Source organism: Brachionichthys hirsutus, chromosome 3, assembly GCF_040956055.1.
Source record: "Brachionichthys hirsutus isolate HB-005 chromosome 3, CSIRO-AGI_Bhir_v1, whole genome shotgun sequence".
Classification (NCBI taxonomy): domain Eukaryota; kingdom Metazoa; phylum Chordata; class Actinopteri; order Lophiiformes; family Brachionichthyidae; genus Brachionichthys; species Brachionichthys hirsutus.
In genome coordinates, this window is record NC_090899.1 from 10,183,680 (window position 1) to 10,199,339 (window position 15,660).

At 41.8% G+C, this 15,660-nt stretch overlaps 1 protein-coding gene across 1 annotated transcript; it reads left to right on the forward strand.

Annotated features, from left to right (window-relative positions):
* Nucleotides 1–637: 637 nt before the first annotated feature.
* On the forward strand, nt 638–15,116 carry LOC137917626 (tumor necrosis factor receptor superfamily member 11B-like). The gene is given in 7 exon segments (XM_068760347.1): nt 638–665; nt 668–726; nt 7,413–7,640; nt 8,076–8,220; nt 11,603–11,818; nt 14,384–14,608; nt 14,722–15,116. Coding segments are annotated over 7 exon segments (1,296 nt in total).
* The last annotated feature ends 544 nt before the right edge of the window (nt 15,117–15,660 follow it).

Genomic DNA, 15,660 nt, shown 5'->3' on the forward strand with positions numbered 1-15,660 from the left:
TGCATTCTGGCAGCAGAGTGACTTTGGAGTAAAATGCTAGTCTGGCCTTCCTGGCCTGCAGTCCGGGTCTTCCCTCCTCTATGAAAATGTGTGGTTCTCCATGAAGCACTAAAGATGCCGACACTTCAGACTGTTGAGTAAATGAAATAATATATCAATAATATATCAAGCAGGAATAAGAAAAGAAAAAATCCTCTGTTTGAAGATACTTGCTGTGTTTTCTAAAAAAGAAAAAGAAAAGGTGATGTAACAGAATGGTAAACAGCACTCGTCCCTGTCCCAACCGGAAAGCATGTATTTATAAGAACTCCAATAAAGTCTGTCACATTAAATAGATTGTCATCCTCCTCTATTCCATTGTTGATAGATCAAAACCGTGAATGGTGATTAGACTCCTGGCATTCTATCTGTAGTGACATTTTATGTGATGGACTAACTTTTATTATTTCATATGGATACAAAGATAATTTTAAGAAGTGAGAATAGGCAGAAACACTGCACTGCTACGAGGTGGGTGGGCACTCTCCCTCTCCCCCCCCCCCCCCCCCTCTCTCTCTCTCTCTTTCCCTCTCTCCCTCTCTCTCTCTCTCTCTCTCTCTCCCTCTCTCTCTCTGTACTGTATAAGTACAGGTCTGTGATGGAGACCCCAACACACAGCAGCTCAGCTCACCAGTGTAGATGAGACCCCGGATGGCGACATTCACTCCTGCCATGAAACTGATAGTGGTGAGTAGTCAGGTTATCTGCAGCGCTCCTTTCGCTCCTCTGCTCTGCTGGAGCTCTGAGATTCTCCTTTCTGGCGCTCTTGAATGATTCGTCTCTGAGCAGCTCCTGCGAGCTGCGTGGATTATTACTGCGCTGCTTGCGGTTTGGGATACCGGAGGCGGTAATGCGCGATCGTCTCAGTCCAATTATATAATCATGAAACACGCAACGTTCGCTTCTATCCTCTGAGCTGTTTGCGTCTGTGTGCATCATTGCGGTTACGTCCACGGTAGTACAGGTGTCGATGATGAGTTTATTCCATTTTACGCACGGCGTGCCGTCAAATCGCTTTTTTGGAGATTTGTTGGCAGCTCAATCGGGAACTTTACTGGTAAAAAAAAAAAAAAAAAAAGGAAGGATATTATCGTGTTATCCTTTGGGCTGGCAGGAGAGCTAGATGGTACCTGTTTTACAATGTGAAATAGAATATGCATGATGCGTAATTGTAGACTTGATTAAGGCTTCACAATTTGCATGCATTTTTCCATTGGGAAATCATGAAATCATGCCTGGTTGCATTTTCTACTGGGAAATACTAGCAGGGAATGGATGACAAACACACCGTAACACAGTTTGTTAAGGCTGGCACAATTATGTTGCAGACAGAATAACATAATGCGCAAGACTGGAGACCAGATTTGACTTTTTCTGTGATTTTCGAGGCTGCATTTATGGTTGAAGTACTTTTAAATGTTTAAACTACTGTGATATGTCCAGCTCCTCTATGGAATGTGGTGTCTCAAAGGCCTTTATAAGCTTATAATGTGTCCCCCTCACATTTATACATGCATTATACATGTAAATATATAGTGTAATCATCAATGAGTAAAAGGTTGATTGTGGTCATGTTTGTTGTGTGTTGTGTGTTTATGTTCATTGCTTCACAATTATTAAAATGAATGACATTTCTCACTTTTAAAGGAGCAATAATTGCCCATCATAAACCAGATAAAACCAGTGCTAATTTGTTAATTTCTGATTAAAAAAAATGTTTTATTACCCTGACAGGTTTTGAATATGATCATTTTAATATGTGGATCAGGGCAGGGACAGTTCTGCCTGTTGCACCAAAACACAGTGTCTATGTTTGACTGTGTGACGAGCACAGCAAGCCAGTCATTCTGTTTCTAGGATATGTTGCTGATTATTCTACAAAGTAGGTGTTAAAAAGAAGTGAAATACAAATGTATGTGTGTGTGTGCATGTTTACTTTCTGCCATCATGATATGAGACACTGTGACCGAGTACAACCTCGGTCACAGTGTCTCTTGTGCTATGCAGTCAGTCATGCAGCCACTCTGTCAACCTTGACTGTCATCACCCAGCCCTGAGTTCACTCTGGACCCAACTTGATGCCTCATACCTTTGATTATGTGTCCAAAACAATGCCTCGCTGCACCTCCTGCACCTGTGTGCTCCTCCTGTTGCTTCCCGCTGACACATTGGTTTGCCTCTTGTCAGCTGAAAACACACATTTGCTGCGTGGCTTCTTCCTCAGGACCATGCGAGTCGGATAAATGTTTAAAACTAACTAAAAGGCACTGATTACACAAAAAGTACGATGTTGTCATTTGCATGTCGTTGGAAAGTCAAGCACAGTGTCTTGGACGATAAAACTACACACATGAATGGATTCTAGACAGCAGGTAAACACTGAGGTATGCATGCTTCAGTGATTTCAATGCATGGCGGTGCACTGGAGTGCAGCCTAACACTTTTAGCTCAGAGGTGAAAGTGAAGAAAAAAGCCTCATCTGATTACCTAGGAAATAAAATGTTCGGGTCGAGTATTCATTCAAATGCAACAGTCCTTCCGTGGGTTTTTTTTTTGCATTTGAACAGAAGTTTGGAAATAGGAGTGATGATCTTTGGTAAAGAAGTGAGGTCCAATTGTGCATAATAATGTCACGATGTGACTGAGAAGAATTATCATCTACCACCTCTTTAGCTTCTGCCACCCCCTGCTGTGGCCGTTGACACTGGCTTCGCCAACTTCCCTAAACCTGGCAGCGGTTCACAAGCAGTTAGGAGAAGTTGCAGCGACGTCACTGTGCCAAACAGACAAGACATTATTTCGTTTTTATTTTTCTAGACAAACATTGAAGAAAGCAAAGATTATCTCTGCATGTGGCTTCCACGCTCCCCACTTCCCCTTTTCCATCAACAGTAGAGCTGATAGCAGAAGTGTGAACGTATGGTTGTGCATGCACGTGGCACAGTTGTGGTGAACTCATTGATCCAATGTCAATTTGTGTGTGTGTGTGTGTGTGTGTGTAGTGTTGAGTGATTATTAGTGCACAGCTGTGGTGTTATTGTCAAACCTTCATCCTTTAGCTGTGTTTAATCTGTATGACTCATATTTAAAGATGCAAACCTGATATATTCAAATTCACGTCAAAAGACATTTTGACATTTCCATGTCATTTCTGACATGGAAATAATTACAAATCCAAAGAAATCTTCTGTAAATGTTTAAAATATTCAAGCCTGTTTTGACGTCTACTTTGCCACACTGTATGCAGCACTAAGTGGTAGAAGTACTCACATTCTTCACTCAAGTCAAAGTAGTAGTAGTAACAAAAATACAATAAAAATACCTGTAGAGGTAAAATCTTACATCTTCCTTTTTAGTTGAAGTCAATCTCGTGTAGTCTAAGTAATATTACAGTATCAATAGTATTGTCAGCAGTAGTAAAGTCCCATTATTAATATACATGAACTCATTATATTGTTCATGTTGACACGTTCATGCTCACGTAGCATTTAGCTAATTTACCTGCCAATGCCTTAATTACAGGAGAGAGTTCAGTGGTGCTCAAACTAGGGTTCAAGCAGCTCCACAGACTCACACTGTTTTATTCGCTCATCACATCTTTCTATATAAATTCAGTCTTTACCAGTACTGAGTTATCAATAATCTGTGGGGTTAAAAAAAAGAAAAAGTCCAAAAATAGATAAAGATTTTTCCAAAGCCCAAACTAGCATTTTCAGCAGCAAAACAAACAAATGTTTGGGAGCCCAGTTTCAATGAATGTTAGGTATTTTTGAAGCCCTTCATGTTTGGGTTGATTGGAGTTTATGGAGTAAACATTGCATCAAAGACTGTGAGTATACTGATGCAGCGTGTGCCATAGGAACTCTGTCTTTATGAGGAAAAAAGACTTTCCTTATTCACATGATGCCACACACACACGCACACACACAAACACATGCAATTCATAGAGCTGGAATCTCCCCTTAGACCACCTGTGCTCGACTGTTAACTGAAGCCATGTGCCTGGTGGGTTAGTTAGTGTGGTGTGGTTTGGGCCTGATGTATCACGCTCTTCTCCTATCATGAATTTAAAACTGACCACAGGCTCCTCAGAAAGTGATTTTCCTCTTTACATGCACATCGGTTAAAGCTCTGTGCTTCAACATTCTTCGATGCATGGCAGGTAAATAATGGTGTTGTGGAGTAACATTTGAATAGTTATTAAATGTAATTATTTGGTACAGTTGCAATCTGCTTACGGGTCTCCTTTTTTTGTCCTAGAGCCTGAATCTTTTTCCATTTTTCTTGTGAATTCATTTTTTTCTGTCGTTGCAAAACGCTCTTCCCTCATAATACAGTGTCTGGTTTTTGTTGCTCATGGTCAAGCTGTCTGATTATCTTTTTTTGCACCATAACTACTGTGTCATCAGCGGAATGCATCTGATAAAGCGTGTCATGTTGACATCAGCCAGCCTTTGCGCTCATGCAGCTCTCAGCTCTCAGTTATAATCATTTACATAGCAGTTGCCCTGCTTTGCTTGGTAAGGTAGGGCATTGTCATTGCTCGTACCTTCAGCCATCACTTCCTGTTGGCTGGCCGTACGCCATGCGCCTGCAGCTGAGCTTGGCTATTATGCTAACGGTGTAATTACTGCTGTCAGTAGCTGCTAGCTGCTGTGTAATTTGGTTTTTCCAGTTTTTAAGGGAGAAGAAGGGTGAAAAGTTCAGTGTTAATTTTTGTTGCTGTTAGATAGTTTTACGCAAACCACCAGACATCCTCCCTGTAAATCCACTCTTCAAAGGTTGACAGGTTGGAAAATTTGTATTTTTATATCTAGATTACAGAATATGGTCTAATTCAGACAAAATCGTAATTTAAAATATTTTGTCTATGTATGGCATACAATAGTTTAAAGTAACCAGACCATGCAAAGATCGTTTCACAGTTAAAATGATCAATTTATTCCGGACTTAATAAAATACGTTGAGTGTTAACTTACAGGCTTTCAGGCATAGGCTACAGTCAGATTGCCTTGGTGGTTTCGGTCCCTCCATCAACAGGAGTATAAGCATCTGGCCCCTCGACCAGTCTCTCAGAACAGAAGAATCCTCTTTGATGAGAGGCGAAACGTCTTCAATCAAACTTGAAGACGTGCTGATTCTTCGGTTTTTTGCTCTTTGTGATTTGCCATGAACTTGAAGACTGAGAACCTACACAGACAATCCGATCTTGATTTGCTCAGGCTTGCGTGACTGAAGCCATTCCAGCTCAGCCTGACTATAACCGATACTTAAGGTCAAGTAAAAAATGCAAATCGTACCCAGTTTACAAGGAACCCGGGTAAATCTCTGTCAGTCCCTCGGAACATTCTCAATATTCCTCCATTGATTGGTTGTGGCCTTAAGGCTTAATAACATCTGTATTCTTAATTTGAAAAGCATGACTATGATTATGTGGGCCACCCACGCTCCTAACGAACACATGTAGCCTTGGTCCTTCTCAGCTCACCGTGGATGAAAACCTTCCATCAAATGCAGTGCTCAGAGGTCAATGGGAAATGCTGGGAAAACCGCTGCCGTTTGAAGCTTCGGTTCCTAAAACGGTGCAAAACCCATTCATCTATTTTTACGAACTATTCATGTGACATCCACTGCAAATGCAGGCAGAAAGGGAGGATGTGAAGTTAAACCTGCACTTTTGTCTCTGGTGTGTTCATTCTTTCATGTTGATAACACTTTAGAGAATGTCCAGCGCAACAAACCAGGGAGACGCAAATGTACTTCCACATATATATGAAAAACAACGACACGTGAACTGACAACGTTTGCCATGCACACAAAAATACTTCGTACTATGGTACTGAACAAGTAATGAACATGTGCAAATACTGTGTGTAACACTATGTCACACACATGCTGTGTGTTGTTCCTGGTACTTATTAGATGCACGTAAATACACATGCACAGGAAAGAAGTCGATGTTGTTGAGCGGGTAAACAGTTGAACTGAAGTTGGTGAGCGCTTTCTATTCTGGCAGCGACGGGGAAACCCCAGTAACCCCCCAATAGTTCTTTGTATGAAGTGCAGCCAGGAAAGGTGCATGCAAAGCAGACAGCAGCAGCACTCGCTAATGTGCATACGTCTCTCTCTCTCACACACACACACACACACGCACACACACACACACACATGTTTATACAAATTCTTTGTATTTTTTGGATGCTAAATAAATTCTTTCATTTATGATGATGCAAACCTGAAGGAAAGCCGAAAACCGCATACAAGTATGCACACACATACACACACACACACACGTTCATACATACAATGCAAGTATGGCCTATTGTTTGTTTGTACAAGCACTGGATATGTATTCCAGCCAACGGGAAAGTCCACAGAGCCAATGGCTGAGGGCCTGCAGTGTGAACAGAGCCAGATGTGTGACATATGGTCTGCATGTGGACTCGACCAGCTGCATGGCTGCGCGTCAAACATGATCAGCAACAGATAACTTGGACTCAAGTTCTGGCTAAAACTGTTCAATTCCTGCTGTGGCTTTGATAGGCTGGTTTGCATCTTGAGGCGGTAGCTGCATGTTAAGCTCACCACTTCATATTGTGTCCATATGGATGTGTTATAATGATTGAGAACAAAGGACTGCTTGGCTGTGGCATATTCTTGCCTCGGGGTGGTAATAACCTGCTTTAGAACAGTAACGTAAATCACATGTGCATCCACTGGCACAGGTAGGGAACCGCTGGTAAAGGCCACGCATGTGTTTCTTATTTTAGTAATTTTTTTTATTTATTTTGCAGAAAACTGGCATCACTGAAAAATTTGACCTCATTTAAAAGCTTTTCTGCGACCCGGTTTGGAAAATGAATGGATTAAAAGCTTTTAAAGGAGTTGAAATCTTTGCGAAAATGGAATATATGGAATTATATGGAAATAGATGTGAACCTATAATAAAGACCAAGTCAGTGAAAGATCAAGCTGACGGAATGTAGCTTCAGAATTTGAGGCAAAGGAAAGGAGTGATGTCGCCTCCTGCAAACACATTCAACTTGAGTTATTGTTTGAAAGGTTGACCCCCATGTTGACCCCCATGTTGACCCCCATGTTAAAGCTCTGCTGAAATGTTTATTCGGACTTCCTGAGCTGCTCCTCATAAAGCAGGGGGAAACGCTTTAGGACTGTTTCCTCCAGGAAATTCAACTTTAAAGCGCTGACATTTCTTTCAACTCTTTCTTACTGGAAGCGCTGGCTTGGCGAGTTACCCAAAATCTAATAAAAAATATTGAAAATTTTGGCCAAAGAGGATCTGAGCACGAGATGGCTTTCATTAGATTTTGTCATTGCTGTTGACTCAGTGTTAACCTTCTTCTTTTCTGCAGCTCTTCACAGCTTCTCTTTCCTTGGCCATCCAGCAGCAGGCCATACCTCCGAAGTACCAGTATCGCAACCCTGTGACATCCGACTTCCTGTTGTGCGACCAGTGCCCGCCTGGTACGACTGTGAAACGACACTGCACTGCTGACACACCCACAGAGTGCCAGGCCTGTCCTGAGAAGCATTTTGCTGAGAACTGGCACTGGGGTGATGCATGTCAATACTGCACCTCGGTACGTATTCAGCCTGTTTTCCTCTGTGCATTTGAACAGTCTGACTCATGAGAATCAATGAAATCTTCCTCATATCACAGTCATCCTTCCTCAATATCCTTCCAAATTTGATGATATTGTTAAATATCTCATTTTGAATGTGCTTATTGTGATACTGGTAGTTTTTGTTTTGTTTTACATCTGATATTCTGTTGATATTGCAGTTAATATTTCCACCAGGAGTTTGTTCTGGTATGTAATGTGTTCCATTTGAATGCTAAAGAAGCTTTTGAATCAGCAGCATGACCTGTTTTAACTATTCATGACTGTAAATTATTATGTTCTCTCCTCACATATAAATAAACATTCGAATCTTTATTGTATTTTGGCGTGTACATGCTTAAGGTGTGTGTAATGGTGAGGGTTTTGTGTGTGTGTGTGTGTGTTTTGTTTTAGGTGTGTAAGGAGAGGCAGCTTGTCAAACAGCAATGCAACAAGACCCATGATCAACTGTGTGAATGCGCTCCAGGTTTCCACCTAGTGGTGGAATTTTGCATCACACACAGCACCTGTCTTCCTGGCTTTGGGGTCGCAGTTCTAGGTAAAACTGAGATTATTGTTGAGTTTATTATGATTAGCATTGATATTGGAAACTATGCTTGCATCGCTATACTTGTCTTACTACTTTATACTTTACAAATAAAACCAAATAATGATTTGGGCATCCAAACTGCAACTGGAAAATTCACACAAAACTGCTGGCACATTGCAAATTCTGTTGGATTAATGCTGCCACTAAAGTTTAAGATAAATGGTAAGCATATGTGTGGTTTAACGGGGTATGCAGTATGTTCGGAACATATGCGTTTTCCAGTCATTTACATCCCATCATCTATATTCCATCTTTTCTTTTCTCTTCCCATCCGCTCTTCCACTTTCTCACCAGTTTATTTCCCAATATTGTTGACTAGCTCTCACATACAAAAGAGTCTGCTTCATAGAATTTGGTTTAATTCTGCAGTTCACTGTTTGAAGCACAAATGTGACTTTTTTCTTCACGATGTCCGTAAATCATTTCATGCAATTTAACTTTTAAATCACAAAGCAAAAATATTCTCAACCCTTCCATATATTTATCTCTATACTCTATAATCAAACATTTGAACGGAAGTCAGGGTGGAACAGAGCTGATTGATCACACCAGATTCATACATGCCAGGTCAAATCTGGAGATAACCATTCAGCTTTTTTCTCATTCATATGCACCAAAATTATTTAATTTTGTGGTTCAATCTGTAACTTTTATGTATTCCCTGTAATTTCAGGTCATACGCTATGTTATGTTTTTTTATGGAAGTGAAGAAAGATTTCATATTTGTACCACCAACACCTAATTATAATACATTAAATATTGTGGTTTTGACCTGAGTTGGTGCTAAATTGTTGACTTGTCCTGCAACAAGTCAATCTCTATCAACTTTTAACAAATGAGAAATGGATGCAGAATCTTTTTGTATCTCCTCTCAATCTTTGTTCACTTGATTTCTGCAGTTTGTCTAATCCAGGTTGGTTTCAGTGTCACAGAATGACTGTCCAATCATCCTCCAGGCTCCTCGGTTCAGTGACCTTTTGTCTTTACCACTCGTTCCTCTTCATACATTGTCATATATACTTTGAGGTATAACCAAAGAGGGAACTTTAACTTTAAAGACACGAATCAACAATTTGTTTTGTCTCTGCTGAATAACACAACCTTTCCCCTACATTTGTGAAGCTGTGCTTCCTCTTACAATTCGCTGCAGCTCGACCAGAGCTGACTGTAACTGTCAACGATGTATTTATTTATGCATTGGGGGCTTATAGTCTTTACAGGAATGAAAACCATTTTGCAAATAGACTTCTTTATTTTTATGTTCTTAGATGTCTGTAGATCCCTCAGACTGTTGCTGTTGGAGAGACTGAGCCTTGTCGGCCCGGTGCAGCACAAAATTCAGTGAATGATTAAGCCAGATGCAACTGAGGGTGTCATTATCACAGCTGATGTCTGGCCTGTTATTTGGTACAGATCCTTGCTGCATTGTGGGTTGCTAAAAGAGAGGCTGATGCTGAATTTCAGCATTCCAGAGAACGAGATCCGATGCTTCTCCTGAAACCGCAGCCTAAACTGGCATTCATTTCATGACTTCATCGTAGACCCGAGACCAGAATCCAGCCACTGCATAGATGAAATAACATTTTCCATGAACTCTGGTTATTATCTAGCCCCTGCAGTTCTGACACCAAAGATGAGACACTGTTTTCCATAAATTTCAGAAGGAGTCCAGATTCTCATGAATGCTCTGCTGTCCTGTGATAGCGTATCAAGAGATTTAGTTGTACTGAGAAACCTTGAAACCACAGGATATTAGAGTTACATAAAGTCTTTGCAGCCAGTTTGTATGTGTGACACTAGTTTTATTTGGGTACATATAATTTTTTTAACAGTTAATCTTTGGCAGCACGGTGGCACAGTGGTTAGCACCTCACAGCAAGAAGGTTGCAGGTTCAAATCCAACTTGTGGCCTTTCTGTGCGGAGTTTGCATGTTCTCCCCGCGTGGGCTTCCCTCCCACCACCAAAAACATGCAACTTAGGTCCAGGTCGTTATTGAAAAAGAGAATTAATTATTAATTGACTTACCTTTAAATAAAAATAAATAAAAATTAAGTCTTGTAGGTGAGAGTGAACAGATAAAACCAATACACCACTTTTCTCCATTGTGTCAAAAGGCCTTGCAGTCTGGATGGATGCCTCTTCTGGTTAGAATTAAGCCTGTGGGCTGCTAGTTGGATGAAATTTTGTCACGATTAGACACAAGAAATAAAGCAAAGCTAATAAGATAATAATTCTCTTATTAGCTTTGGGTGAATTTCAACAGTTTAAAAAAATCATTGAATCAGCCTATTATTATTTGTAGTCTATCATAAGACAAATGAATTCTGCATAAGTAGAAGGTCAAGTTTTTAAAAGTAATTTTACTTGACTTGCCTTCTCTGCTTTACATGGCATCTTGAGATATTTGTTGACTGTGAAGTGCTGGCACGCTGATTCTGCTTAGTCACAGGGGAAAAAGCATAAGTCATCAGATCACACGTGGGCTAACTCATTTTCATGCAAGTAGAAGCACTATAAATAGTTTTCGAATCAGTGGTGGCAGAAATGATAGCATTTTACCACATGCGTATCAGTGATTCTTAATTTCCATACTGACAGGCAGCATGTTATCAAGAAAGAGCAAACTGCAGCCATCATATCAGGAAAACAGTCAAAGGTAAACTTGTTCAGAGCGCGATGCGTCCTCCCACACGTTCTCACTTCTAGGCTGCAGAAGTGAGAAAACGCAGAGAGGATGTGATTATAGCACCGGTTCCATTACAAGGATATCAGCACATCGTGCGTCACATACCAGAGGCTGTTCTGTCTATTATGTTAACTACCAAAAAAATAAAAATGGAATTCATCAATACAAGACAATGCCACTGTAAATAGGCAAAAAAAGGACATTTAGACTGTACTAATATACATTTTGGTAAGTTTCTGTCTATTTCACATCTTTGTGTGTGATATTATAGCTTCAGTGAAGCTTTGTAGGAGCATTTTATTCAGCACTGCATCCATAAACTTCGTGAACTCCAGATATCCTGTTGTAGTAATCGTTCTCAGTGCTCATGCTCAATGTGTCCATTTCCTACATGGCAGCACGAAGATGAAGTGTGAGTCAGTACCAGAGTCACACATCTGTCATCTGTTGCCTTGATGTCTTGTCTCAAGTCGTTGTGGTCATAGTTCTTGGAAACAAAACATTTTTTTGCATGTGATCAGCTCCAGCAGGTCATGCTTACGCTCACACAGCTAATAGACTTGAGATAATGAGGTTTAAACAGCAAGAATGCTATCAAAATCATGCGCTTAAATCATCAATCATCCTGTGGCTGTCTCCTCCAGGTACTCCAGTGAGTGATACGGTGTGTAAACGTTGTCCCGCTGGTCATTTTTCCTCCAGTGACTCATCCACTAAGCCATGTCAACCCCACAAAAACTGCTCGGATTTAGGCTTAAAGACAATGAGATGGGGCACGTCCACTTCAGACAGCCTCTGTGGGACTCACAACAAGATGGCCACACTGGAATGCTCTCAGCATCACATGCTCTGCCACAATGGTAAGACTCTTTATATGGATAAGTCACTAATAGGTATTTCATGGGGGGAGTCTAGGTTGAGAATGTTTGGACATAGTATTCTCACCACACACACACAACACACACAAACACACATGATGATGATGATGATGATGATGATTTTTTAACAAACCCGCAATTGTCATTTTCATTCCTGAACACAGGGGATTTCCTCGGTCAGCTTCATTTTCCAGATTGCATTCTTTTCCAATCTCCCGTGTTTCAAAACCAACACGAGAGAGAAAAACCAGAGGCTGAATTTGGGATTTTTGTGGCGCGGCTGTCAGAATGGCCCATGATGAATCAATTACTCCTTGAACTGTGACATCCTTGATCTGAGTCAGGCACAAACGAGAAACAACTCAGACTTTAACTATGACATTTGCTGACAATTATCTTAAGAGGAGAAGCCTCAAATATGACCCTTAATTCCCAGAGCCTGAGAAACCTCAGTCGCCTGAGGAACACACGTGCGCAGGCCTTGGCACACGCATCTACACTGTATAACACGCTTTGGAGGGAAACACACAAAGCTGTCCCCCTCCAGGGAGGCTAAGTGCTTGCCGCAGACATTCGTTTCCAAATTCTTTTCCTGCTACACAACCACGGATTGCTGCAGCACATCCTGGAAGAGTGCGGCAGTTTCTTTTGTCTTTCTTTTCCCAACATAAATGTGAGCTTGATGCAGTTTTCTGAAGTTGCTTCGTGACTTGAAGAAACCAGGATGTCATCATCAATTATAGACAAACACACCACACTTTAATCCGATCGTGCCAGATCGATATCTGTTTTGCTGAAGGAATTGTTTTCTATTTTCCCAAATGTTCAGCCAAGTCAATCAGGAAACACGTCCCCACACGCAAGTGTTACGTTTCAATACAAAGGTTGCAAAGGCACCTCATAGTTTACGATGATAATTCGATTAGCTTTGACATTTCTCCACGTCGGGTCTCGGGTGAGAATCCCATTAAAGGTCCCATATTATGAAAAACTCACTTTTCCCATGTTCCTACACTATTATGGTGATTTTGTGTCCTTATAAACTCCAAAACAGCTAAATAAACCATCCAGTCAATCCTTCGTAGTTTGGGTAGGTCTGTAATCACCTCCTGAAACACGCCCGGAAGAAATCGCGCCCACTGTGACGTCACAGCGGGCAAATGTGCACAAGATGTGCGTGCTCATGCGTGCCTGCGTCCCTCTGTCTGCGCTCTCTTTACCGTCATGGTTACCATGCAGGAAGCTGAGCTGAAAGCCAAAGCTCTCCATTTACCGGTCGATCTTCGTTCCTACCCTCACCTGTGGTCACGAGCTCTGGGTAGTGACCGAAAGAACAAGGTACAAGCGGCTGAGATGAGCTTCCTCCGTAGGCTGGCTGGGCTGTCCCTTAGAGATCGGGTGAGACGCTCCGTCACCCGCGAGAAGCGAGAAGCGCGGTGTCGAGCCGCTGCTGAGAGACCCCAGCCAGCTGACGTGCGTCCCCATGCATCCCTGTGTCTGCGTTCTGCAGCATTTTCCCTGCGTAAAGTTCCTTTTTTGTCGCAATGTTCCGCCGAAAAGTGGCACAAATGTTTTTGTGTGTGCTGTAAACTGCACACTCCCATCCTTCACGGGTTACCATGGTAGCGTGCATGTACGCGTGCTCGCTATGAACGTACTTTGGCTTCCGGGTTTAGAGCGGTTCTGTTTGAGACAGAAACGGCGGAAGCTGTCCTGCAGCATCTGTTTGCTATTTTGACCGACTGACAGATATTTCATACAAGTGTTTGGGAACTGCATTAACTTGCGGGAAAAGAGTATAATATGGGACCTTTAATGACACGTGGTGCTTGTAAAAGAAAATAATATAGAAGAAGACCTCTGCTCTTCACACATTGCTCACTCACATTGAGAAACCTCTGGAGACCTTGGCTTGCAAGAATGTAAAGCACATGACGATGACGCAGCGTTGAGGTATGAATGCTGCGGTGTGACTCAACAGAAAAGTGTGAGACATCTCTTGCTAATTGTCTTCTGACCTTGAGTGTGCAGAATAACGTGCCACTAGGTTCTGTGCTGCCGAAGGGCAACAGAAAGAGAGGAAATCCTCATCTCCTGTGGTCAAACTCTCAGCCTGCAGTCACGCATGATCAGACCCAGACATGAAATGACTCTGTAGAGACCTACCCTGAGGAATATATTATGATAGACAGAGTCTTTAGAGCTCTTACATAACGTGTTCTTTATTGTGACACTTTGCTGACATTTGAAGTGCCTGCAATGAATGCTTGAGACTAAATCACCGCGATCATGAGTGATGACTGATCGTCACGCCAGTCGACTGAGACATTCATGTCACAACTTATGTTACTCAGCACAACATAGTGGTGTTAAAATAAGGTAGCATCAGCCACACTGGTTATACCAGACCTGGTATAAGGCTGCCATTCCAAAGTACACCGAGGTTTTCTTTAAATCATTACAAATTCAACGTATTCATTCTTGAGAGAAAGACATGCGTTATTTCATCTCGTTTTAAGCTTCCTGTTTGTCTTTATCTAATGCCAGATGTGGCCTTGTGTGAGGAGGCAGTCTACCAATCACTCTCCTCGTTGCGACTGTCTTCGGTGCCCCTGGAGCGACTGTTGGAGAGTCTTCCTGGGCGAAGGGTGGATCGCAAGACCCTGGAGAGGCTGAAGAAGGCCTGCTCTCCCCAGCAGCAGGCCCTCCAGTTGCTACGACTGTGGAGGGAGCAGAACAAAGACCAGGGCAAGCTTTACGGCATCATACAAGGTACGAGCAGTCGTCGCATTCTAGATTTACTGCTTTCATTCAGCCTTTATTTTAATTTTTTTTTACCAGAATATACAAAAATAAGTACGTATAATCACAATATCTCCATCCAGGCGTGAACCACTGTGAGAGGAAAGTCTCCCGCTACAACAGCGGAAAGAACCTGACCCTAGACGACCTCCTGATGGTCTCCGACAGCCTGCCTGGAGTCAAAGTTCAGCAGAAGGACACACAGGCTGTGTTCTCTACCTGCTTACCCAGGCAGTATCTCCTCCAGCTTCTGCACCTCTGGAAGATAGCCAACTATGACCTGGATCTGGTCAAAGGACTGTCCCACAGTCTGAAGGTGATGCGCGGCCAGGGGGCGCCACGCTCTCTGCTGAGAGGCTTGAAGAAGATCAGCCGCATCATCGGCGCCACCTCCGCACACAAGATGTATGAGAAGATGTTTGTCAGTATGCTTCAGGATAAGTCATGCTTTAAGGCTCTGAAGCCTTTAAATGAGTAGAGTATTGAGGTTACAAACAGAATTATGTGTCATCTAAAGGATAAATTGATGCATTCCCTCACAATGGGCACACACACAAATGAAAAGACAAGCTCTTGGTGAGCAGGGTGGTAAATGTGCGTGAAAGAGTTATAGACGTGGGAAGCATGATAACGCCTGGGCTTTAAGATATAACCAGATGATAGTGAGCAATCCAGATAGGACTTAGGCATTTGTTTTTTTGTCTAACTGCAATATAAATGATATGGTAAGGTAATTTATTATTTGCCTCCAAACTCTCAACAAAAAATAAAGACATTTCGATTATATGATGTTACAAGAGATGTTAATAAATGTCCCGTCGATCTGCAGCGTCTGATCTGATAAACCTAAAAGGAATGAACCAAACATCTCTCTTCTCTGGTCAAACTGAAACAGGAACACAAAGAATTTAACTTTTTGACAAGTGTCTGTGAAAAATTACAAACTATTTAAGATGTAAATAGCACACTATTTTATGGAATATAGACTGGCGAGTGTTGTTTTGTTATTATTATTATTGCTT